Source organism: Clarias gariepinus, chromosome 18 (genome assembly GCF_024256425.1).
Source record: "Clarias gariepinus isolate MV-2021 ecotype Netherlands chromosome 18, CGAR_prim_01v2, whole genome shotgun sequence".
In the NCBI taxonomy this organism is placed as follows: domain Eukaryota; kingdom Metazoa; phylum Chordata; class Actinopteri; order Siluriformes; family Clariidae; genus Clarias; species Clarias gariepinus.
In genome coordinates, this window is record NC_071117.1 from 1,342,501 (window position 1) to 1,368,269 (window position 25,769).

At 44.4% G+C, this 25,769-nt stretch overlaps 2 protein-coding genes across 3 annotated transcripts; both read left to right on the forward strand.

Moving 5' to 3' along the window:
* The first annotated feature begins 4,797 nt into the window (after window positions 1–4,797).
* On the forward strand, window positions 4,798–7,876 carry ears2 (glutamyl-tRNA synthetase 2, mitochondrial). 2 transcript variants are annotated; one of them, XM_053477297.1, is made up of 9 exons: window positions 4,798–5,026; window positions 5,302–5,457; window positions 5,616–5,805; window positions 5,895–6,367; window positions 6,480–6,588; window positions 6,712–6,865; window positions 6,966–7,096; window positions 7,212–7,347; window positions 7,604–7,876. In XM_053477297.1, exons 1-9 carry the CDS (start codon window positions 4,828–4,830, stop codon window positions 7,685–7,687), a joined length of 1,632 nt encoding a protein of 543 aa, XP_053333272.1. In that variant the 5' UTR covers window positions 4,798–4,827; the 3' UTR covers window positions 7,688–7,876. The 2 variants fall into 2 exon arrangements, with proteins under 2 accessions (XP_053333272.1, XP_053333273.1); XM_053477298.1 differs by having other exon boundaries at window positions 7,607–7,876.
* Window positions 7,877–8,224: 348 nt separating this feature from the next.
* LOC128507049 (ADP-ribosylation factor-binding protein GGA2-like) lies at window positions 8,225–23,790 on the forward strand. Its single transcript, XM_053477681.1, has 17 exons — window positions 8,225–8,321; window positions 8,998–9,082; window positions 16,898–16,973; window positions 17,099–17,197; window positions 17,297–17,420; window positions 17,624–17,724; window positions 17,797–17,877; window positions 19,712–19,837; window positions 19,947–20,028; window positions 20,163–20,258; window positions 20,400–20,522; window positions 20,644–20,696; window positions 20,911–21,011; window positions 21,097–21,224; window positions 21,331–21,500; window positions 21,710–21,820; window positions 22,797–23,790. The coding sequence occupies exons 1-17, from the start codon at window positions 8,279–8,281 to the stop codon at window positions 22,905–22,907; spliced, it is 1,710 nt and encodes a 569-aa protein (XP_053333656.1). The 5' UTR covers window positions 8,225–8,278; the 3' UTR covers window positions 22,908–23,790.
* The last annotated feature ends 1,979 nt before the right edge of the window (window positions 23,791–25,769 follow it).

Below are 25,769 nucleotides of genomic sequence, written 5' to 3' on the forward strand. Positions count from 1 at the left end.
AATGGGACGAATGTCCAATCGAGACCTTGCATACAGAGTTTTACAAAACTATTTCAACTGAAACACCACGAATAATGCATGCAGAGCAGAATGAGGCCGATATTCGTTACTGATAAAAATGCAATAAATTCTGGGAATTAAATTCTGGAATCCTAAAAGAGAACGAGCTGCACTTACACCATTATAAAGCCCTACAGTACCAGAGACACCATCAGTCCCCTCATCATCCAGCTGGTCCTGAGTCACTGACAACGCCCCCCCTTCCGTGAGAGAGGGGCCCCAGAGCCCTGACAGAGTTCCAGCTGTTCTACCAGGAAGAAGGCGCTGAGAGTCCAGCAGGGGAGTGTGAGAAGCTTGTGGAGGCTCCAACACATTTCCTTCAAACAGCTGAAATACCCTGAGAGTAAAGTACCCTGTATTTAACCTTTCCACCAACAACCCTGACTACTAAATACAAGATTTTAATTGTATCTGTCACATACACAGTCATGCAGTACGATATGCAGTGAAATGCTTAAACAACTGCCCGTGACCTTAAACAAGAAATAAATAGAACACAAAATATTTTAAAAAATATATATGAGAAATATTTTAAAAAACTGAGAAGAAAATATGAAGATGAATTTAAATGGAAATAAGTAGAAACGTCCAGGAAGTGTGTGTTGATGTCCATGGTCCATAAATGTCCATAGTCTGCAGTGTGCAATATACAATGGCCATAAATGTCCCGGGCATGTACAACTGTGCATGAATGTACAGATGAGTAATGTCTATGAATGTCCGGCAAAGATGCAGAGAGGATTAGTCCTGTATAATGTCTGTAACTGTGCATTGTGCAATGTTCAAAAATGCAGAGATGGTTTAGTCCTGAGTATTGATCTGGTTGAGAGACCTTATCGCCTGCGGGAAGAAGCTCCTCCCCAGTCGCTCTCTGTGTTGGTCTTCAGGGAGCGGAATCACTTTCCTGACCTCAATAGAGAGAACAGTCCATTGCTGGGGTGACTGAGGTCCTTTACAATCTTCCAGGCCTTGGTCCAGCACTGCTTGCTGTAGATCGAGTGCAGGTCAGGGAACTCGATGCGGATAGTACACTCAGCTGATCGCACCACCCTCTGTAGAGCTCATCTGTCCTGCATGGTGCTGTTCCCGAACCAGGTTGAGATGTTTTCCGTCAGGATGCTCTCTATGGTGCAGGAGTAGAAATTCCTGAGCACCTTGTAGGGCAATCTGAAGTCTCTCAAGCATCTGAGGTGGTAGAGACGCTGTCGGGCCTTTTTTACCACGGTGTTGATGTGACAGGACCATGACAGGTCCTACGTGATGTGATGTGAACATCTTCAGAGGTATCTGAAGCTGTTCACCCTCTCCACTGGGCTCTCATTGATGATGGGGGTCTGGTAGTTCCTCTCCTGCTTAGTGCTGAAGTCCACTATCAACTCTTTTGTCTTACTGACGTTTAGAAGGAGATTATTCCTCTGGCACCAGTTCTCCAAATTCCTAATCTCCTTCAGGTACAGTAGGCCGACTTGTTGTTGTCAGAGATCAGGCTCACTACGACAGTGTCATAAGCAAACTTAATGATGGTGGTGGAGTTGGTAGTGGCCACACAGTTATAGGTGTACAAAGAGTACAGCAGGGGGCTCAGAACACACCCCTGGGGGGCTCCAGTGCTGAGAGTGAGTGAGGCTGAGACATGTCCGCCCATCCTTACTGCCTGTGGTCTGCCAGTTAGGAAATTAGAGATCCACTTGTACAGAGATGAGCTGAGTCCCAGGTGCTTCAGCTTGGTGGTGAGTGTGGAGGGAATTATGGTATTAAATGCTGAGCTGTAGTCGATGAAGAGCGTTTTAACATAATTCCTCCTTCTAGTGTCCAGGTGAGTGAGTGATGTGTGGAGGAGATGAGAGATTGCATCGTCAATTGAACGATTTGGACGGTAAGAAAACTGTAGTGGGTTAAGTATGTCCGGTAGAGAAGAAATGTTGAAGTCTCTAAACAGCAGCTCAAACCACTTCATCACTACTGAGGTGAGGGCTACAGGGCGATAATCGTTGAGGGAAGCAGGATGGTTTCCTGAGGTTTCTTCAGGACAGGAACAATGATGAAATTTTTGAAGCATGTGGGGATCACTGACTGAGATAAGGACAGGTTGAATATCTCTGAGAACACAGGTGCTAGCTGGTCTGCGCAGGCTCTGAGGACTCGACCTGAGATGCTGTTTGGGCCTGCTACTTTCCTGGTGTTCCAAGATAATAATTGTTTAGGTTTTAAACAATCTGTTTGGAAACAAATAAACCCTAACTCTATTTAAATTAACACAGAAAAGTGTGGAGTTGTGAGAGATTGAACTTTACGGACACTGTAGTTGTCCGTAACCCATAAACGTGTTAACTCGGGGTGGACCCCAGAGTACATAAAAACAACACAGGAGCATGGAAACCTCAGGGAAGTACAGTTAAACACTTGGCATTAAGATCAGACAGCACCACCGTGTGGAGAACCAAGGAACTGCAAGAGGCATGGACATGAGCTGCTCTGTCTGTAACTCTGTTTGTTTCCTGGGTTTTGTGTCTCTTATAAACAGACATTTTGGTTTCTTTGACTACAAGAAGGACAAGGTTAAATAGTTTATAATAAATGTATTATTTATAATTGCAAGGTTTTTTATTTATACATTTGTAATGATTTAATAATAGTATTCTTCTCTTTCTTGTATTAAAAAATTACATTGTAAGATATTTTGAAAGTATCAAGTTTAATTAAAAACATATTTTTTAACATTAAAAAAAGATTTCTTAATGTTATTTAACCAAAACATGAACACAATTTGTTTACACAATATTTGCATTTTGTTTTATTTGAGTTTTTAAAGCTATTTAAGTATAAAATTTATTAAAGCTCTGCAAATACTGCATAATCCTAAATACAGGATAAAGTGGTATAGAAAGTGAGTAAGTGTATATATACTATATATAATATGCGCACGCTTTTTATAAACACACACACACACACTGTGACTGGGAAGTGTAAAGTTATAAAGGCTGTAATAGAGAGAACTAATCAACAGCCCCTGATCGGTAGTGATGTGAGATGAAGCTTCATGAAGCTCTGAAACCTTCCAGCCTATTGGTCCACAGAACCAACCCTATTTACATTTTGATGTTCCATGGCAGTAGCACACACACCAAAGTGACCCTCCTCCATTACATTAACATTTCATAAATTCTCTCATATGAGAGGGACAGTGATGTTTTCCAACTGGGTAAATAATAATAATAAGAAGAAGACATTATATCTTAGCAGTGGCGGCCAGGCCAAAGGGGGCGCTGGGGCACCGCCCTCCCTGATAAGATGGCTAAAAATGTAAAATATATTTTTACAAATTAAGTTTTTAAATTCGGTTTACCCACCAGTATGTGCCTACATGCGATATGAATAACATATACAACATTCCCCACCTAGTGACATTCATTCTCCAGTGAATTTCCACAGACAGACTTGTATCGTTTCTGTCATGGGGCGCTGAGAAAAAGCGCCCCTGAGTGCAGCCAAATAGCCCGTCATGTACTGTTGCTAGGGTAAATTAATAAATATGCGGCCAATCAGTTTCTCAGAATTTTATGGTCTTGGGGCGCTGGAAATTCTGCCCCAAGCAGCAGAAAATACCGCAAGATTTAAGTTTTTTTCTTTTGAGGCGCGGCCAATCAGAGAGAGGCGCGGTCAATCAGAGAGAGGCGCGGTCAATCAGAGAGAGGCGCGGTTAATCAGAGTAATGATGGCGTACTTAACGAGCGAAGAGCAGTTTCCACCAAATTCGGTGAGATCCTTATTAATATACCCGTTTTAGACTGTTGTGTTAAATTGCATTTTTAAAACTGTTTTTCTTTGTGTGAACCACTTTGAGATGCAACTTTGCTTGAAAGGTGATCCAGCTGATCATACCCTTTGATGTTGATTATTGTATTTGATACTCTCTTAAGCATGCATGGCGTATTATACAATGGAAATTTGTTCATTTACTTTATCTGTGAAACTGGTGATTTTGAGGAGGAGATTAAATCATTACTGTTAATTAAAATCATCATCTGACTGTTGATTTTAATTCTTATATTGGACCAAGCAAAGAAATATTTTGTCACATCAGCCCCACCAGGAAAAATTTTCACCAGCCGCCACTGTTAGTGGATGTGAGTCTGACAGGATGTGATTAACTCTTCAAACTGAGGTGGTGTTACTGAGAAGAGGAAAGAAGAGGAGGGCAGTACATGTGGAACTGGTGGGGGGGGGGGGGGGCAGGGGCTACACTTTATTATTATTATTATTATTATTATTATTGTTGTTGTTGTTGTTGTTATTATTATTTTAGATTTTAAATTATTATTTATATTATAAGTTCCCTTTAGGGTTCAGTCCCCTAAACAACACAGGGCTCGCGCTTCACTGAATATCCCTGGATTCCTCGACACAGTACAGTCAGTCCCACCATCACTACTGAGCAGTGACGTCACCACACACACACACACACACACACACACACGTGAACGCGCCTCACTGCGCTTTTATTATGAAAGCTGGACACTTTGTTATTAAACGTCACTTCCGCTGTTTGATCTCGATACATTGTAACTGTCTGAACACGCGCGTGAGACTGTCTGTGTGTGTGTGTGTGTGTGATCATGTTCTCTCCGCTTCTCTGTCGGTTCACTTTATGATTTCACCCTGATCTGTGTGTGTGTGTGTGTGACAGAGAGAGAGTGTGTGTGTGTGTGTGTGTGTGTGTGTGAGACAGAGAGAGAGAGAGAGAGTGTGTGTGTGTGTGTGTGTGAGATGCCGGTGTCCCGCGTGCTCGGGTCCGGTCTGGTCTCCGGGTTCAGCGCGCGCTTTTATAATAAACTCATTAATAATAAGAGTGTAAACAGACGGAGTGTGTCAGGGCTCACACACACACACAGCACACACACTCACCGCGGAAATGTGTGTGTCGCGGAAGGAGAAGTGCGGGTCCGGTTCGCGCCGAGTCCCACCGGTAACACACACACACACACACAGAGGGAGGATCTGTTGTGGTCTCCCTTACTGAACAGTTAAATATCTGATTGATCTGTTGTTTATTGTTTATTTGATCTGTTGTTTATTGTTTATTTGATCTGTTGTTTATTGTTTATTTGATTTCTGCGCTTGTCTTTGATCCTCAAGGTCAAACCTCAGCGCTACACTGTGTCTGATCATCAATCAGTGTTTATACTAATCACATGCAACACTTTATACATGTCTATACGTGTGTGTGTGTGTGTGTGTCAGGGTTCCTACACCTGGGCGGCCTGCGGACGGCGCTCTATAACTTCCTGTTTGCGAGGCAGCAGGGCGGGACGTTCATCCTGCGGCTGGAGGACACGGATCAGTCCCGCCTCGTCCCCGGAGCAGCGCGGGACATCGAGCGCACGCTGGAGTGGGCGGGTACGGCATCGCCATGGCGATAGGTCAAGAGCACCGGCGTCACCATAGTGACCAGATGATGATGATGATGATGATGACCTGAGCATGTTAACGTCACCTACAGGACGATAACCAGCGCCACTGTGTGTGTGTGTGTGTGTGTGTGTGTGTGTGTGTAGGTATTCCCCCTGACGAGAGTGTGTCCAGAGGAGGTGTGTACGGTCCGTACGTGCAGTCCGAGCGTTTGAGTCTGTACGCTGAGGCAGCGGCATCTCTGATACAGTCAGGCCACGCCTACTACTGCTTCTGCACCAATCACAGATTAGAGCTACTCAAGAAGGAAGCACTGCGCCGGGGACAGACGCCACGGTACGCCACGGTACACCACACACACACACACACACACACACCTCTGTCATCATACCTGAAATTACCATATGTGTGTGTGTGTGTGTCAGGTATGATAACAGGTGCAGACACCTCCATGGTGATCAGGTGCAGGAGAACCTGTCCCAGGGTAAACCCCACGCCGTGCGCTTTCATCTTCACGCGGAGGCGGAGCCGTTTGAGGACCTGGTGTTTGGTTGGACGGGGCACGCGGTGGGGGAGGTGGAGGGCGACCCCGTGATCCTGAAGAGCGACGGCTTCCCCACCTACCACCTGGCCTGCGTGGTGGACGACGCGCACATGCGCGTGAGCCACGTCCTGCGCGGCGCCGAGTGGCTCACCTCCACCTGTAAACACCTGCAGCTGTACCGCGCCCTGCGCCTGACTCCGCCCACCTACGCTCACCTGCCACTGCTGCTGAACCCAGACGGAAGCAAACTGTCCAAGCGGCAGGGGGACATCTACATCTCCCACTTCAGACAGCAGGGGGCGCTCCCCGAGGCACTGCTCGACCTCATCACTAACTGTGGCTCCGGGTTCAACAGTAAGTGTGTGTGTGTGTGTTTGTGTGTGTCTGAGAGGGAGAGAAAGGGAGGAGAGTCACATGATAATATCTTAGAACTGTGTGTGTGTGTGTGTGTGTGTGTGTGTTTTAGGTAATCGCATCGGTCGAAGCCTGGATGAGTTGATCAGTGAGTTTAATGTCTCAAAAATCGTCACACACTCGGCTGTGCTCGATCTCAAGAAACTCCCAGAATTCAACAGGTCAGGAAAATCACACACAAACACACACACACACACACACACACACACACACACATTTCAGTTTTAATTAAGCTTGAGATGTTACAGTTAAAGAAAATAAACTCTGTGTGTGTGTGTCATTAGGGTTCACCTGCAGCAGCACATTGAGGATGAGCCTCAGTGTCGCCTCCTGGTGGACCAAGTGCAGAATCTCCTCACTCTTACTTACAGGGAACAGATGGAGGAGCAGGGGGTTCTGGACCATGATTACATCACCAGAATACTGCACATGAGGAAGGTATACACACACACACACACACACACACACACAAGCGTACTGTAAACACACACTCTAGTTTACCAGATAACTGTGTATCTGTGTGTGTGTGTGTGTTTAGCGTCACATCTCATCTGTGAAAGATCTGCTCTCTCCAGTGTACTCGTACCTGTGGCTCCGCCCCTCCGTATCCCGGCAACAGCTGGAGGAGATGAGCGCCGAATCACGTGACATCATCAGTCATGTCATGCTGTGAGACTCCGCCTACTCATTAACATCATGTGTGTGAACGTGTGTAACAGAGTATAATGGAGAATATTCTGCTGTGTGTGTGTGTGTGTGTGTGTGTGTGTGTGTGTGTGTTTAGGGTGATTAAGGGGCAGAAGAGTGAATACACTCCTGAGTTCCTGACAGCTGAACTGAAGCTCCTCAGCAAAAAACTAAAGACGACTAAATACAGTTTAGTTATGAAGTTACTGAGGTTTGCTCTGACTGGACAACAGGTAGGACACACACACACACACACTCACACACACACTCACACACACACGCACATCACCACCACATCTTCTTCACCCAGATCTACTCCACCTCAAAGTCTTTACTAAGGCCCTTAGAGCTCTGAGATGTTTACTCTCTGTGTCTCTGTCTCTCTCTGTGTGTCTCTCTGTGTGTCTCTCTTTGTCTCTCTGTGTCTCTCTGTCTCTCTCTCTCTCTGTGTCTCTCTCTCTCTGTGTCTCTCTCTCTGTGTCTCTCCAGCAGGGTCCCAGTGTGGGTGAGATCATGGTCTCTCTCGGGGAGGATGAGGTTTATCATCGTCTACAGAAGAGTTTAGAAGCTTAAAGGGAAAAATTCACATGTACTGGAGAATTGAGGAAGCGTTCTCCTGGGAGCGACTCTAGAACCCTGAGTGTTTGGGAGCGACTCTAGAACCCTGAGTGTTTGGGAGCGACTCTAGAACCCTGACAGTGACTTTATCAGTTCTACACTTTGTTTATTTTGTACAAAATAAAAATGTTTTTGATCTGTAAACCGACTGTGTCTGACTGTTGTTTAGCTGTTTCTCTCTGTGTGTGTGTGTGTGTGTGTGTGTGTGTGAGAGAGAGAGAGTGTGTGAGAGACAGTGTGTGTGTGTGTGTGTGTAGTTTTGCATTTTTAATTGAATTATTTTCATTATGATGCACTATATTTACTGAGATGGTCCTGTGTGTATATACTGTGTGTGTGGGGGGGGAGTACAGAGCGGTGTGTATATACTGTGTGTGTTTGGGAGTGTACACAGAGCGGTGTGTGTGTGTGTCTCGTGCGCTGGGTCACATGACGAGCTCGAGGCGCGCGCACGGAACATAGTGTATAGCGGCTTCTTTTTCGTAACATTTCACACACACACACACACACTCTCTCTCACACACACACACACACACACACTCGGACATGGCGGAAGAACAGAGTGTTGACTTTCTGCTCGCGTGTCTCAGTAAGTGTAACTTTATAAACTCTTCACTGTGTGTGTGTGTGTGTGTGCGCGAGCGGTTCATCTGCAGAAATAAATAAATAAATAATCAGAGTAAACAAGTAAACAAACTGCTGATTAAATACCGGAAACCCGCGAGTGATGGAGCAGAACACACACACACACACACACACACAGGGTGGTGTTAGACTGAGTATATTAAACACACACACACACACACACACACACACTGTGTTATAAGAACATTAATGGTAAATAAAGTAAAGTTATAATACTGAAGATTGAAAACAGGAAGCACTGAGTGTGTGTGTGTGTGTGTGTGTGTGTGTCAGTGTGGTCACGTGGTCTCAGCTGTCAATTCCTCTTATGCACACACACACACACACACACACACAGAAATCAGATTGTCATCACGTGCTTCACTGATACTGTGTAAGCAGATAGAGTGTGTGTGAGTGTGTGTGTGTGTGTGTGTGTGCCTCTAGTCTACTGAGGGTCTGTACGTGTGTGTGTGTGTGTATTAGTGTGTGTGTGAGAGTGTGTGTGTATTAGTGTGTGTGTGTGTGTGTGTGTAAGTGTCTGTGTATTAGTGTGTGTGTGAGAGAGTGTGTGTGTGTGTGAGTGTGTGTGAGTGTGTGTGTGTTATGTAACCCAGTGGTATACTTCTGTAATGTTCTAGATAAAGTGACGGATCCTGAGAACGTGTCTGAGAGATGGGACTGCATGCAGGAGTTCTACCAGCATGTTAACACACACCCCGACGGGTGAGACACACACTCACAGTAACACGTACACACACACACACACACACACACACCCGACGGGTGAGACACACACATACAGTAACACGTACACACATTTACAGTGGGAGCCACGTCAAACAGCCGCTTGGAGCATGATAGGTCCATGACAGGACCGTGACAGGACCATGATCGATCCGTGCACGGAATGTGATCCCCCGCGATGACGTAGTTAACGTTGCCCCGCCCCATAAACGCCCCCATGCGCTTTCTAAAAAGATGGTTGCAATGCTGTATAATTCCGCCAGATGGAGCATTGACTGCTTCAGTTAACTGCAGTGTCCAAGCATCCGGTTACTATATTTAATATATACAACATAACTTACATCAACATAGTTTCATAAATAGATGATGTGGTAAAAAAGAGGGATAAAAAACGATTCATAAAACAGATTTAAATCACTCAATACACAACCCATGATGCTTATGCTGCCGTCACGACTGCTCCGACCACCTTTTCTCTGTTTTTGTTTTGTAAGTTAGTTTTTAGTGTTTTAAAATCGGCAAAATTACCACCATGGAGTACATTAGTTATGATAGAGACACTCTTGTTTCTATTGGTATACAATGTACTCACAATTCGACGTTTTTAACTCCGGATCCGAGCTGGCCGAGAGAGATCCTGAGGGAGGACAAAGAATGCGACGCGAAGCGGCGGCCTCGAGGGAAACGAGCCGGCGTCAGGAACAGGCCGAGAGCCCGTGTACATTGCACACCTCTGCCTAGCATCCTGCTCACCAACGTCCAGTCACTGGAGAACAAGCTCGATGACCTCAGGGCCAGGGTAAAGTTTCAGAGAGACATTCGGGACTGCAATCTCCTCTGCTTCACCGAGACATGGCTGAACCCAGCGGTGCCGGACCACGCCATCCAGCCGGCCGAGTTCTTCTCGGTTCACCGCATGGACAGGACGCGGGACTCGGGGAAGTCAAGGGGAGGCGGCGTGTGTTTAATGGTGAACAGCAGCTGGTGCAACAGCGCGAGTGTTGTTCCTCTCACACGTTCCTGCACACCAAATCTGGAACTACTGTCCATCATGTGTCGTCCTTTTTATCTACCTCGGGAGTTTACATCGGTCATAATTAGTGCCGTTTATATTCCACCACAAGCGGACACGGACACTGCCTTATGCGAGCTGCATGAGGCACTTACACAGCATCAAACACAACACCGGCACGCTGCGCTTATTGTGGCGGGGGACTTTAACAGTGCCAACCTCAAACGCGCAGCGCCAAACTTTTATCAGCATATCACCTGCCCCACCAGGGGCGAAAGGACACTGGATCATTGTTATACAACGGTCAAGGACGGCTACAAGGCACAATCTCGCCCTTTCGTTTGGTAAATCCGACCACGCCGCCATCTTCCTCATGCCAAAATACAAACAAAGGCTGAAACTGGAAGTTCCGGTTCAGAGGGAGGTCACGCGCTGGACGGACCAGTCGGTGGCCGCGTTACAGGATGCACTCGATGACGTCAGCGTGTTTACGGAAGCGGTTGTGGGATTCATTAGGAAATTAGCGGACGATACCGTAGAGAAAAAGACTATCATAACGTTTCCCAACCAGAAGCCGTGGGTGGATAAAACCATCTGCGACGCTCTGAGATCTCGCACCGCTGCCTACAACACGGGACTCGCGTCGGGGGACATGAAACCGTACAAGGCTGCGTCATACAGCATCCGGAAGGCGGTAAGAGACGAAGCAGCGCTACGGGAGGAAACTAGAGTCACAACTTCAACAGAGTGACTCTAGGAGCCTGTGGCAGGGATTAAGGACAATTACGGACTTTAAAACACCAACAACCGGTATGACGAACGCGGACGCGACTTTGGCAGACGAGCTGAACACTTTCTATGCTCGCTTCGAGGCTGCAGCCAAAGACGCTAGCGATGCTAATGCTAACGGCTGCAGGCAGGAAGTCACTGCCAGCACCGGAAGCGCGTTCATCATCACCGAGCATGACGGGAGGAGAGCCTTCAAGAGAGTGAACACCAGGAAAGCAGCAGGACCAGACGGCATCTCAGGCCGTATCCTCAGAGCCTGCGCAGACCAGCTAGCACCTGTGTTTACTGAGATATTTAACATCTCTTTATCTCAGTTGGTGATCCCCACATGCTTCAAAGAGTCCATCATTGTTCCTGTCCCAAAGAAACCACATCCTGCTTCTCTCAATGACTATGGCCCTGTAGCCCTCACCTCAGTAGTGATGAAGTGCTTTGAACACCTGGTCAGAGACTTCATCATTTCTTCACTACCGGACACACTGGACCCACTACAGTTTGCATACCGCCAGAACCGTTTCACAGACGATGCAATCTCTCATCTCCTCTATACATCACTTACTCACCTGGACACTAGGAAAGGGAATTATGTTAAAATGCTCTTTATTGACTACAGCTCTGCATTTAATACCATAATTCCCTCCACACTCACCACCAAGCTGGAGCACCTGGGACTCAGCTCATCAATGTGTCAGTGGATCTCCAATTGTCTGACTGACAGACCACAGGCAGTAAGGATGGGCGGACATTTCTTAGCCTCACTCACTCTCAGCACTGGAGGGTTGTGTTCTGGGTTGTGTTCTGAGCCCCCTGCTGTACTCTTTGTACACTCACGACTGCGTGGCCACTACCAACTCCACCGCCGTCATCAAGTTTGCTGATGACACTGTTGTGGTGGGCCTGATCACCAACAATGATGAGTCGGCCTACCTAGAGGAGATTGTAAATCTGGAGAACTGGTGGCAAGAGGGAACAGTCTCCTCCTGAACGTCAGCAAGACAAAGGAGCTGATAGTGGACTTTAGTACAAAGCAGGAGAGGAACTACCAGACCCCCATCATCAATGAGAACCCAGTGGAGAGAGTGGACAGCTTCAGATACCTCGGTGTTCACATCACGCAGGACCTGTCATGGTCCTGTCACATCAACCGGGAAACATTACAACCTGGTTTGGAAACAGCACCATGCAGGACAGGCGAGCTCTACAGAAGATGGTGCGATCAGCTGAGCGCATCATCCGCACCGAGCTCCCTGACCTGCACTTGATCTACAGCAAGCGGTGCTGGACCAAAGCCAGGAAGATCGTGAAGGACCTCAGCCATCCCAACAATGGACTGTTTTCTCTGTTTTCTCGATTCCGCTCCCTGAAGACCAATACAGAGAGACTGAGGAGGAGCTTCTTCCCGCAGGCGATAAGGTTTCTCAATCACACCACCACACAGGAGTAATGTCTTTTAAACATTGACACTGACTGGACAATCATGGACACATTCATGCAATACATATTTACATATTTGAAGCCATTGCACATGTCACTTTATACAATACATGTTTACCTGCCATTGCACATGACACTTTGACACTTTAAGACATTTCAATGCCACTTTAAAACATTTAAAAACATTTTATATATATATTTCCCCCCGATATTCCTATATTCTATTTTTGTGATATTTTTACATGCCCTTATTTGTACAGTTGTTAATTTTACTAGTTACATTTATTTTTCTTTGTATTTTATTTCTTTATTAATATTTATTCCTTATATATAGTTTTTTATTTTCTTTTTAAGGCCACCGGCGGTCGTATAAGCATTTCACTGCATATCGTACTGTGTAGGACTGTGTATGTGACAAATAAAATTTGAATTTGAATTTGAAGACACGGTAACATCTGTAATTTATCTATACCGCTCGTTGTAGGTACGGAATACAAATGCGGGCTACAGTATGTACAGTATTTTACATTACGGTGTATTTTATCTATTCCCGTTTAATACACTGGTGGATAATATTTTGCTGCAAAGTAAAGCTTAAAATTTAACTTCTGCTTGAGTTTGTTTTCGTTATATTTTTAATGTTTTCGCTGATGTTTTTTTTCGCTGATAGTCAAAAATTGACATAACAAATCGATTAATAACGCATAATATCTGGAACAAATATCTGTTCATACGGATCAGTATGTCTTCAGTCATTTAACCAGTATAACGTCCCCAAAGATCTGATGGGACATTAATCACTTATCACTAATGAATTTAGTAATGAATTTGTCACTACTCGTCTCTTACGCAGCACGGCTAAAATGAAGCTATAGGCAGAAGCTGAAACAGGAAGCTCCAACCCTAAGGGCGGTGCACTGTTGGTCGGACCAATCAGATTCCATGTTACAGGACTGTTTTGATCACGTGGACTGGGAAATGTTTCGAATGGCTGCAGACAGCATTGATGAATACGCAGACTCAGTCTGTGGATTTATCAGGAAATGTGTAGATGACGTTGTTCCATCCAAAACAGTAAAAATTTATCCAAACCAGAAACCATGGATAAACAGTGATGTTCGCACGGCACTGGCAGCACGGAATTCTGCCTTTGCCTCTGCTAACACATTGGAATATAAACACGCCACCTATCAACTTCGGAAGACTATTAAGTCTGCGAAGCGTAAGTACAGGGACAAAGTGGAACAACAATTTGATGATCCTAGAAGAATATGGCAGGGACTGAATGCAATTATGGACTTCAGAGAGAAAACCAGCACACCGCAGACCACGGCCTCTATGTGTGAGGATCTAAACGTATTTTACACTAGATTCGACACAGGAAACAACATGAGACTGCACAGCGAACGCATCATGGATGACGTCAGTGCGCACACATCTGAAGAGGATGTAAGGAAGTGCTTCAGACAGGTGAACGCACGCAAAGCCGCTGGTCCTGACGGAATCCCCGGCTGTGTCCTTAAATCATGCGCGGCTCAGCTGGCTGGAGTGTTTATGAACATCTTCAACCTCTCCCTCTCCCTGTCTGTAGTCCCAGCCTGCTTCAAGATGGCCACCATCGTCCCTGTACCTAAATCCTCCACCATCACATCCCCATCGTGAGCAAATGCTTTGAAAGGCTGGTCAGGAACTTCATCTGCTCTACGCTGCCGGACTCACTGGACCCTCTACAATTTGCATACCGCCACAACAGGTCCACTGATGACGCCATAGCCCTGAATCTACATACTGCCCTCACCCACCTGGAGAAGAATGATACGGTGTTCCGAAAAGAATAATTGGAGGTGAGCTTCCCTCCCTCCAGGACATCTACAGGAAGCGGTGCCTGAGGAAAGCGAGGAGGATTATCAAAGACTCCAGTCACCCCAGTAACCACCTATTTAAACTGCTCCCGTGGTATGGAAGGTATGGAAGCATCCTGTCCCGAACCCGCAGGCTGAGGGACAGCTTCTATCCTCAGGCCATCAGACTACTGAACACTGACCTCCACTGACACTACACTGTCACTTTCACACTGTCACTTTATAGTCACTAAGCCACTTTATGCACTCCATACTGCACATAATTGCCTTTTTGCACAACATTCATTGCGGACATTCCTTATACAGTACATTATACACAAGTAGACACACTCCCACAATCGTGTGTGTATGGGTATATACATGTATGCATATGTGTGTATGTGCATATGTAGATATATGTATATATATATACTGTATATGTATGTATGTAGATATATGTATATATATGTATGTATATATATAGACGTGTATATGTGTGTATATTCTGTATGTGTATATGTGTATACTTATGCTCACTTTTTTTTATTATTATCTTTTATATATATATATATATTTTTTAATAACACTTGCACAATATTTTACTAATGTATTATCCAAATGTATATTTATTTTTATAATTGTACACCACTATTGCTTGTGTAGCTTGCACGTAAGAATTTCACTCACGTGTACGGTACCAGTTGACTTGACTTGACCTCCCTCAACAGCTTGTTCAGGCTCCTCCAGGAGCTCCAAAAGGCCAACCGTCATCCGTCTGACCCCCCCAATCCTCCACAGCAGAGCTCTGATTAAAGAAAACAGGAGAATTTAGTGAAGACAAAGATAAATAAACTTTACAGAATATCTAGTTGTAATAAATATAAAAGATATTAGTAAACCTACACCACAGAGTGTGTAAAATACTGTTTTGGGGAATTCTGGAATGTAAATAAACTGGGCTAACTTTAACCATTGAACTTTGATAGTGTTAACCCCGGTCTGTCTGTATTATCGTCTGCATTGAATTAACCGAGAATTTACTTAACGCGCTTTTCATACAAATAAGTTAAGCGATATAACACTCGTATACATTAGTTCATCTCTGAAACCAAACTATAACTTCCCGAGTACTAAAGCCCCCACCCCCACACACACCTCCCCACACACACAACTCCCCCTCCCCTTAACTGATAAACACCTCAGAGTTTTTATCCAGCTCGGTAACTAAGCGCTCGCGCTACCGCGCAAAGTCACGGCCAAATTGAGAAAAATATAAACCTGGTTATGAGCATTTAGCTCGCGAGCTCCTGTACATCTATCCTCAGCTTGTGTCCTTCATGAACTGCATCACATTATATTCACAGATATAACCTGCAGATTAAGTCTTACCTAAAGAATAAATAAATGCTGAATTTATCTAGACAACATGCGGTCAGATTCTAAAGGTATTTTCATAGAGCACAAACACTCTTCCTTGGGTAGTGCAACTTTTGTAATAGGGACATTAATAGTATTTTTCGAAGCTTTAACGTCTTTTTTATTAAAAGAGGAGTGACATTGTGAGTTTGTGACACTGACAGTAAGCTGTAATGTTAACTTCAGACTTGGTAAACAGATCATTAAGTTATCTAAAGTTACATCTGACCGCTGCTGGTGCTGCCAGTGATTTACAAATCGGCCGATAAAAAAAATAAACTGTAAAATAAACTGTAAACTAATCCCAAACAAATTTTATAAATTAAAACACCACTCACCGCCAATAGTTCATTAATCCGTCATCTCCATCTCTAGTGCAGTTTGGCAGCGTCAGTTCGGCGGAGGTGGGTTGTTAAAATCACGTGATTGCAACTCATTTGCTGGCTTGTGTTAACGTGTCCTTAAGAACGAAGCGCCATCTAGTGGTGGAACCAGGTAAATGCATAAATAGGGCTTGAATGGGCGTGTTTACTGTGAAATCTTGACACGCCTTTCTTAAAGGAAAAGGAGGGGGGATTACGGCGTACATAGGGCAGCCGTACGCCATTCGTACGCCATTCACACGGCCGCGGCTATTTGGCGTGGCTCCATCTGTTCAGTAACACATATACACACACACCCCCCAACGGGTGAGACACACACACTTACAGTAACACGTACACACACACCCCCCGACGGGTGAGACACACACACTTACAGTAACACGTACACACACACCCCCCGACGGGTGAGACACACACACTTACAGTAACGTACACACACACACACCCCGACGGGTGAGACACACACTTACAGTAACATGTACACACACACACCCCGACGGGTGAGACACACACACTTACAGTAACACGTACACACACCCCGACGGGTGAGACACACACTTACCCCTTACACCTCCGGAGAAAGACACACACACACACACACCTGAGACATAGCCCTGAGTGCAGTATGTGCTGTGTGTAACTGTGCTGCACACGGGTCTCCTCACAACACTGTCTAGTGCAGATGTGACGAGTGACATCATCGGGTCAGGGCTCCAGGTGTTCCAGGTGTGTGCTAACTGAGCTAAAGCTAATACCTGTGTGTGTGTACACTATAACACAAGCTGGAATTTCAAGCTGAGATGTTTTCACTTGGAAACTGGGAATTACAAATAACACGTGAGACATGAACTGCTGATGATGAGCATGGGGTTTACATTAGTGATACACTCTATGTGTGTGTGTGTGTGTGTGTGTGCAGGCCCCAGATGGCAACACGTCTCCTGGCTCATAAGATCCAGTCTCCTCAGGAGAAGGAAGCTCTTCAGGCTCTCACTGTATGACATTATCCACAATTCCACTGCACTCACTCACACACAGACCTGCTGACCAAACACTTGTGTGTGTGTGTGTGTGTGTGTGTGTGTGTGTGTGTGTGTGTGTGTGTGTGTTTTGTCTGCAGTTGTTGGAGGTGTGTATGAATAATTGTGGGAAACGTTTCCACAATGAAGCAGCGAAGTTCAGATTCCTGAATGAACTCATTAAAGTTCTGTCTCCAAAGGTACTTAAACACACACACACAGTACACACTCAGTGTTTTAACAGTCACAAGTGTATCATCAGATTACCTCAGTGTGTGTGTGTGTTTGTGTGTGTGTAGTATCTGGGTGCGTGGAGCACAGACGAGGTGAAGCAGAGAGTGACAGAGGTTATGTACAGCTGGACTCAGTGGTTAAAGGATGAGCCGAAGGTGCAGGAGGCGTACAGCATGCTAAAGAGACAAGGTGAGAGAGAGCACCTACTGAACCAAACTCCTGACCAGGTGTGTGTGTGTGTGTGTGTGTGTGTGTGTGTGTGTGAGAGAGAGAGACAGAGAGAGAGGAGGTAATCCCATCCCCTCACACACCTCACCTGGAATCTACAGTCAGTGTTCTTGTGCACTCGTACTCCAGCATGTGGTTTAGTGTAACACATTTCTCCCTTAAAGGAATAGTGAAGAAAGACCCCAAGCTTCCTCACACCATCGCCCTGCCCCCACCGTCCCCTCGACAGGAAGTGTCTGTGTTTGATGATGAAGATAAATCAAAGGTAAGCGTGTGACTTTAACTCTCATTAACCAGTCACATGATCTGGAACTGATATTTAATTTGCTTTTTCCAGCTGTTGTCACAGTTACTGAAGAGCAGCCGTGCAGAAGACCTGCAGCTGGCTAACACACTGATAAAGAGCACACTACAAGAGGTGTGTGTCTGTGTGTCTAATCCTGATCTGTAAACCCAGACCAGTGACCTGTAAACACCAATCTGTAAACTGTGACTTGTGAACCCTGACCTGTGAACCCTGACCTGTAAACCCCACTCTGTAAATCCTGATGTGGAAATCCAACTCTATAAATCCTGACTTGTAAACCCCGACTTGTAAACCCCACTCTTTAAGTCCTGACTTGGAAATCCCACTCTGTAACCCAGACTTGAAAATCCCACTCTGGAAACCCTGACCTGAAAACCCTGACCTGGAAACCAAACTCTGTAAACCCTGACTTGGAAACCCTGACCTGGAAACCAAACTCTGGAAACCCTGACCTGAAAACCCTGACCTGGAAACCAAACTCTGTAAACCCTGACTTGGAAACCCTGACCTGTAAACACCATTCTGTAAACCCTGACTTTTAAACCCACTCTGTAAATCCTGTCTTGTAAACCCTACTCTGTAAACCCTGACTTGTAAACCCAGACTTGTAAACTCTGAACTGTAAACCCTGACTTGTAAACCCCACTCTGGAAACCCCACTCTTTAAATCCTACTCTGTAAACCCCCCTCTGTAAACCCTGACTTGGAAACCCTGACCTGTAAATCCCACTCTGTAAACCCTGACCTGTAAACCCTGACCTGTAAACCCCACTCTGTAAATCCTGACTTGTAAACCCCACTTTGTAAACCCTGACTTGGAAATCCCACTCTGTAGCCCAGACTTGGAAATCCCACTCTGTAAATCCTGACTTGAATACCCCACTCTGTAAACCCTGACTTGGAAACCCTGACCTGTAATCCCCACTCTGTAAATCCTGTCTTGTAAACCCCAACTTGTAAACCCTGACTTGGAAACCCCACTCTGTAAACCCTGACTTGTAAATCCCACTCTGTAACCGAGACTTGTAAACCTCACTCTGTAAATCCTGACGTGTAAACCCCACTCTGTAAACACTGTAAACCCAACCTGTAAACCCTGACCTGTAAACCCCTACTCTGTAAACCCTGACCTGTAGACCCCACTCTGTAACCCTGACTTGTAAACCCCACTCTGTAAACCCTGACTTGTAAACTCCACTCTCTAAATCCTGACTTGGAAATCCCACTCTGTAAATCCTGACTTGGAAATCCCACTTTGTAAACCCTGACCTGTAACCTCTACTCTGTAAACCCTGACCTGTAGACCCCACTCTGTAAACCCTGACCTGTAAACCCCACTCTGTAACCCAGACTTGGAAATCCCACTCTGTAAACCCTGACTTGGAAACCCCACTCTGTAAACCCTGACTTGGAAATCCCACTCTGTAACCTAGACTTGGACATCCCACTCTGTAAATCCTGACTTGGAAACTCCACTCTGACTTAAAATCCCGACCTGTAAACCTTGATCTGTAAACTTAACCTGTAAATCCCAATCTGTAAACCCTGACCTGCAAACCCTGACCTGTAAACCCTGAGCTGAAAAAAAGAAACCTGTAAACCTTGCACTATAAACTATGACTTGTACATCTTGATCTGTAAATCACGACCCATAAACTCTGACCTTTAAACCTTGATCTATAATCTCTGACCTGTTCTTCTTGGTCAGTAATCCTTGACCTGTAAACCCCTTAACTGTAAACAAATACCTGTACAACTTAATATGACCACCCTAAACCCTGACCTGTGAACCCTGGCCTGTAAACCCTGACCTTTAAACCTGTAAACTCCAACCTGTAACCCCAAATCTGTAAATCTTAACCTGTAAATTATTATATTTAAACACTGTGCTGTAAACATACATTGGGGACTAAATTCTTGATGTGTGTGTGTGTGTGTCTGACAGGAGCAGGAGAAGATCGAGAAGGAGAGCAGACGTGTTAGTACACTTCAGGAAGTGGAGACGTGCGCATCACAACTTAAACTACTCCTGAATCAAGAACCTCCTCCACAACACACCTTGGAGATGCAGGTATGTGTGTCTGTGTATGTGTCTGTGTAAAAATAGATGTTTCTCTGACATCAGTTTTCAACTTAAAATTTGATAAAATGATGCACTTTCTGTGTGTGTGTGTTTGCAGGATCTGTATCAGCGCTGTGATAGGCTGAGATCAAACCTTTTCCGATTGGCCAGTGAAACTGTTAACAATGATGAGGCTTTAGGTTATCTTAAAACACACTCTTTCACTCTCACTCTCTTTTCCCCTCTATGTGTTATTCATTCTCCCCAATTCATGCCAGATCACCAACTCTGTGCGTGTTTGTATGTGTGTGTGTGTGTGTGTGTCTGTGTGTAGCTGAGATTCTGCGCAGAAATGATGAACTCACACATGTGATGACTCTGTACAGGAAGAAAACACCGAAACCAGAGACAGAGATGGACACAATGCAGGGTAACGTTCCATCACACATTACTTATATGGGGCCAGCATGGTGTAGTCTGATTAGTCCCTTACAGTTCTGTAACGTTTTCTATTCTCCGATTTGTCGCTTACAGTTCTGTATTGTTTCCTGTTCTCTGATTGGTGTTGTAGCATTGAGTCCTGTGAAGTCTTATCACCTGATTGATTTGTCAGTGCTCGGTGATGGTGCCCCCTGTGGCCAAGTGAAGATTAGCAAAGCTCTTGTGCAAGAGGAGCAACAGCAGAAAATACAGGGTACCCACTCTTCTCTTACACACACACACACACACACACACACTTACACACAGTACTGTGTCTAAAATTCATTGAGGGCTTGTACTGTTTTCAAATGAAAATATTAATGATTTTTTTTCAGATTCAAGCAGAAACACACTCGGGGTGAAATCTTACCTTGATGAACTGTTACAGGTTTGTGTTACACTTAAAATACAATAGTGTTTAAAGGCTTTTATTTAGTGGCATGTTGTTGTCGTGACTATATCCTACTGTGTGAATCCATCCCATAATACTGCTTATTTGTTCAGAGTTTAAAGTCTGTAGTTGAGCTGATATTATAAATGTAGTTTATTATAATAAAAACACAAGTTTCAGTTTAGATCTCATCCGTGGTGTGTGCTTGCAGTTGGAGGACACGGTGAACGTTCCCAGTGAGACAGGACACATGGAGAGGTCTTACAGAGATCAGGACTACAGTACCCATAATGCATCAGTATTAGCGTTAGTGTGAGTGAACGAGGGGAAGTGCAGTGTGTTTCTGTTCTCTCTCTGTGGCTTTAAGCTCTGAGGTCTTGCTCGTGTTTCTCTTCAGAGATCCTGAACTGCAGTCCAGATCATCTTCAAACATCAATCAGTTGACCGCATCAGGTGGTCTTCCTAAGCCCCACCCCGTTTCATCCCTCGCCGACATCAGCGTCTCTCTGGACTCGATTAAGCCCAGTGAGTGACAGTGAAAGATGGGAGTGTGGGAGAATACGACGAGTTTAAACCAACGTAAAGACTAAAGGAATTATTTAATAAACTGAGGTGTGTGTGTGTGTTGTAGGTCACATTAAACCTATAACAGTGTTTAATCATCGTGGTGTCCATGTCTCTCTGCACTTCACTAAAGAAGCTCCTCCGTCTCACCCTGATGTCGCCGTCATCATTGTCTCTGTGGTTAACACGTCACCACTTCCTGTTTCTGACTTCCTCTTCCTGGCGGCTGTTCCTAAAGTAAAAACACTTACGCTGAGAACCATTGCATAGTTCTACCTTATATTATAAATCAATCAGATTAATTAGTAATGCATAATAAGTATCACTCTTCTGTGACCATGTGACATTCCAAAACAACTTACACTTTATTCTGCAGTCACTTTCTTCATCTACCACTCATCTTATCTCCGTCTGTATCTCTCTCTCTTTCTCCCTCTCCCTGTCAGAATATGTGTGTGAGGCTGCAGGCTGCTACAGGGAGCACGTTGCCTCCATTTAGCCCTCTGCTGCCCCCTGCTGCTCTCTCACAGATACTGCTCCTCTCCAACCCACTCAGGGTATGAACCATGCCATAAATTATGCTAAGGTCAGAAATTTCACTGGGGTCATTAAGAGGTCACACAGGTCAATGTGGGGTCAGAAAGGTTATACTGGGTTCAAAAAAGGTAATGCAAAGTTATTTCTGGGAAATATAGGAAACCAGATCATAGAGATCAAGGTGAAAGGGTTCGTTTTGAGGTCATGGGGGTTCATTCTGGGGTTACAGATTTGATTCTGAGGTCAGTGAGTTCATTCCGAGGTCACTGAGGTCATTATGAGGGTCAAGGCTAATACTGAGGTTACTCTGAGAAAGATAGAGATGAAATTCTGAGAACCTGCATCACAGAGGTCTTGAGTTTCAACTAAAAAAGGGTTCATTCTCAGGTGACAGAGTTCATTCTAAGGTCAATGGGTTCATTTCGAGGTCAGTGAGTTCATTCTGAGGTCAATCCTTTGCTAAGGTTACTCTAAGAAGCAAAGGTAAGTAATTCTGGGACCAAGGGTCGTAAAGGTCATGAGATTCAGGTGAGACAGGGTTCGTTTTAAGGTCATGGGGTTCATTCCGAGGTCACGGAGTTCATTCTAAGGTCAATAAGCTAAAATAAGTTTAGTTTGAGAAACAAAATCAAGTCATTCTGAGACCCAGGGTCATAGAGGTCATGGGTTTCAGGTAAGGTCACAGGGTTTATTCTGAGGTTGTTCTAGATCATAGTGTTATTGTACAAAGTAAATGTGAGTTTAGAACATGTGATCTCTGATTTAGTGTCAGATATTTTGATGCTACTTCCATAATTCTTATGATTGTGTAAAGTTGCTTTGCGATAAAGACAATTATTAAAAGCGCTATACAAATAAAATTTTATTTAATGTTACTATCATATAATATTATACTTATATATTTCATTGCCTATATAGTTTTACTTTGTATGTTGAATAAATATTATACATATTATTCATTCCATTGTGTGTGTGTGTGTGTGTGTATGTGCACAGAAGCCGGTGCGTCTTCGTTTCAGAGTGACACTGACTCTTGGACAGGAGCGACTGCAGCAGGATGGAGACGTCGATCAGTTCCCTCAGTGGAACTCTTGGACTCACCTTTGACCTTTAATTGAGCTCTGGTCACATGGACACAGCGACCAGGACTGAGCGAGTTCATGTCCAGACAATAATATCATCATCAGTGTATTTTTTTCATTCACACTGCATTTATTCTATTCATACAAAATGGTTTAAGATATTTGACTTGCTCTTGCAAAAGTATTCATTGTTTTACAGTGTGTGTGTGTGTGTGTGTGTGTGTGCGTGTTTGCTGAAATGAACCATAAATGGTGATAAACATTTTAATTCCCAATGAACACACTGGTCTGGTCTGTTGTGACAGTCGCTCTCAGCTGGAAGAATTCCATCATCCCTGATAACTGAAAAGGGAAATAAACACAGACACATCTGATAAAATCAGCAGCCTGACTCTAGTCATCTAAGTTCTGATGTTTCATTAACAGATAATTCTCACGCTACCTCAGCAGGGAAATATGTGCTATCAGCTCGCTAACTCCTGTGTTCATTACAGTAATTTCTTTTAAAACAATCTGGGTGATGAAGGGCTTGAGGTTTGTGCCCCGGGGGTAAAATGAGCCCATACCTGCTGCATATCAAATTCACTTTCCCACTTCAACTGCCTCTGATCTCTCTCCAGTCAGATAGAGTTCTCCTGGGAGCAGCACCAACCCAACTGGCTTCTTTTGATTCACAAGAACAGATGCTCTATTCTGAAGTTCGCTCCCTTCACCATCACTGGTGCTGATCCAATGTCTTCATCAATACCATGGTTTTTGTTTCTGTCACTCAATCCTAATGTAGTTAATAGTATTACTCATCCTATGGTTACTACCATGACTATCAATTGGCAGCTTCCCAAAACAGATTAATCTGAACTTAACCTTTGAAAAGAGTTGGGGCTGCAGTGAAGGAGAGAGAAAGAGGGGAGGAGAGGAGGAGGAATGGTGTGGGGGGGCGTTATTGTGTAGAACAAGTTTCACACGCACACCAGTTTACTGATGGAGACTCTTACTCTCACAAGCGCACAGGTGAGTCTCTATTCTGTAAACTTGTGTGTGTAAGTGAGAGTGAGTGAAAGTCATCATACACAAACAATATAAAAGATGCTTTACACACAAACACACGTGGTCACAGTGTTGTAGTAAACAGTACACACGCACACGGACGTTAACTATACGAGTGATGCACGAGCACTAAGACGAGCAGGGGAGACGATAACCTACAATCCCACACTGAAAGAGAGAGATCCATTGGCTCAGTTGTGATCATGTGTCGCTTGGTGGGAAGCGCATGCGTGATACATTATACTCAGTACTCGTGAATCAAGACTCACTCGTTTAACAAGGCAAAGCTTATTAACAACCTTTGCTTGTCTTGCAAAACGCTCGCAAACTGCGTTACTCACAATCTAAGGTTTCTCTCAAAAAATCCTTGTAAATTAAATTTAATTTAGGTATTAAATAAGTACTGTATTACTGTTTAAATGTATTTAAGTGTTAAAAACACCATCTTCAGTATTTTTCAACCTCACCTATTCAGGTCGACAAAATTTGCGTAGAACAACCTGAGGAGCAATGCATTGCAGATTCCTGCGGTCTGTTCCACAGTGTAGAGGGAACTTCCCGCTGATCAGAATGCAGCACTAACCAACACTGGACTGGGTTGCCAGTTGAGTGACAGAATACATGCGAATACTACTGATATATTGATATTTGGGCGTTTGGCAGACGCTCTTATCCAGAGCGACTTACATTTTTATCTCATTACACATCTGAGCAGTTGAGGGTTAAGGGACCCAACAAGGACCCAACAGTGGCAACTTGGTGGTTGTGGGTTCTGAACCGTAGTCCAATGCCTTAACCACTGAGCTACCCCTGGCCCCGGGGTACTAGAGCGTCGCCACCACCAGGTCTTTTATTCAAACATAAGAGCGAAGGTTTTCTTACCCCTGCAGCAACAACAAACCTTCTGTTGAATTTATATTGTTTATACATAAAGGAAACAGTAAAAACTCTAATGTAATAAAAAACTGTAATAAAGACAAACAAGTGTGGATTTTACAAGGGTTGACAAAATCTAAGTACAATGTTTCAATGACATTCTGTTTTTTTTTAATAATGACATCAAGATACTACAATAATATTCCTGTAATGAAATTGCTCTACATCTGATACTATTTAGTCTGCAGTCATTTATTATTTAAACCCGACCGGACCTGGCACTGAGTCAGAAAGACGTCTGCAGTAATCTCAATGTTTGCATTGATTTTTAAAAGCTTGAGTTACATTTAAATTTAAAATATACAGACACAATAAATTGCAGTGCCAAAAATTCTAAGCACTGTTAATGCTTTAATGATTTTTTTTTTAATTCAGATGACATTACAATACAGAATGTTTTTGTTCACTTCGTGTAATTCAACACACTGTTCTCCTGTTGTTCTGTTATACTTCACACAGATTCACAGTCACTGACCTCTGACCCCTGGTGTTCTGGTGCCAGATACACTTATAATCATCCGGACATGTTTCCCACTGACAGTCCATGTCCTGCTTAGCTGGAAGAGAAGGTTTGTGTTAATCACACCTCTCCAAGTGTCTCCTTCCCCTCCAGCACTAACACTGAAGTGACCCAGTAGCGTCAGCTCTCTCTCTCTCTCTCTCTCTCGAGCACCAGACGGCTGAATGACGGGACTCTGGTGGAAAAACTCGTCTGAGTTTCCTTCCTGAAGTTCATAATCTCTGGAAGCACCTTGTCCTCTGGGAACCTGGTCAACCTCGAGTCTCTCGGATCTGCAGAGGTTTTACATCTCACACACACACACACACACACACACACACACACACACACACACACACACACACACACACACACAGTGGAGGTAGAAAACACCACATATTTCAA

Coding starts and splice junctions, on each gene's coding strand:
- ears2 (XM_053477297.1), top strand. CDS start 4,828: ATGCCGGTGTCCCGCGTGCTCGGGTCCGGTCTGGTCTCCGGGTTCAGC. Junction 5,027..5,301: donor GTTCGCGCCGAGTCCCACCG/GTAACACACACA, acceptor TGTGTGTGTCAG/GGTTCCTACACCTGGGCGGC. Junction 6,589..6,711: donor AAACTCCCAGAATTCAACAG/GTCAGGAAAATC, acceptor GTGTGTCATTAG/GGTTCACCTGCAGCAGCACA.
- LOC128507049 (XM_053477681.1), top strand. CDS start 8,279: ATGGCGGAAGAACAGAGTGTTGACTTTCTGCTCGCGTGTCTCA. Junction 19,838..19,946: donor AACACACCTTGGAGATGCAG/GTATGTGTGTCT, acceptor GTGTGTTTGCAG/GATCTGTATCAGCGCTGTGA. Junction 21,012..21,096: donor GCATCAGTATTAGCGTTAGT/GTGAGTGAACGA, acceptor GTTTCTCTTCAG/AGATCCTGAACTGCAGTCCA.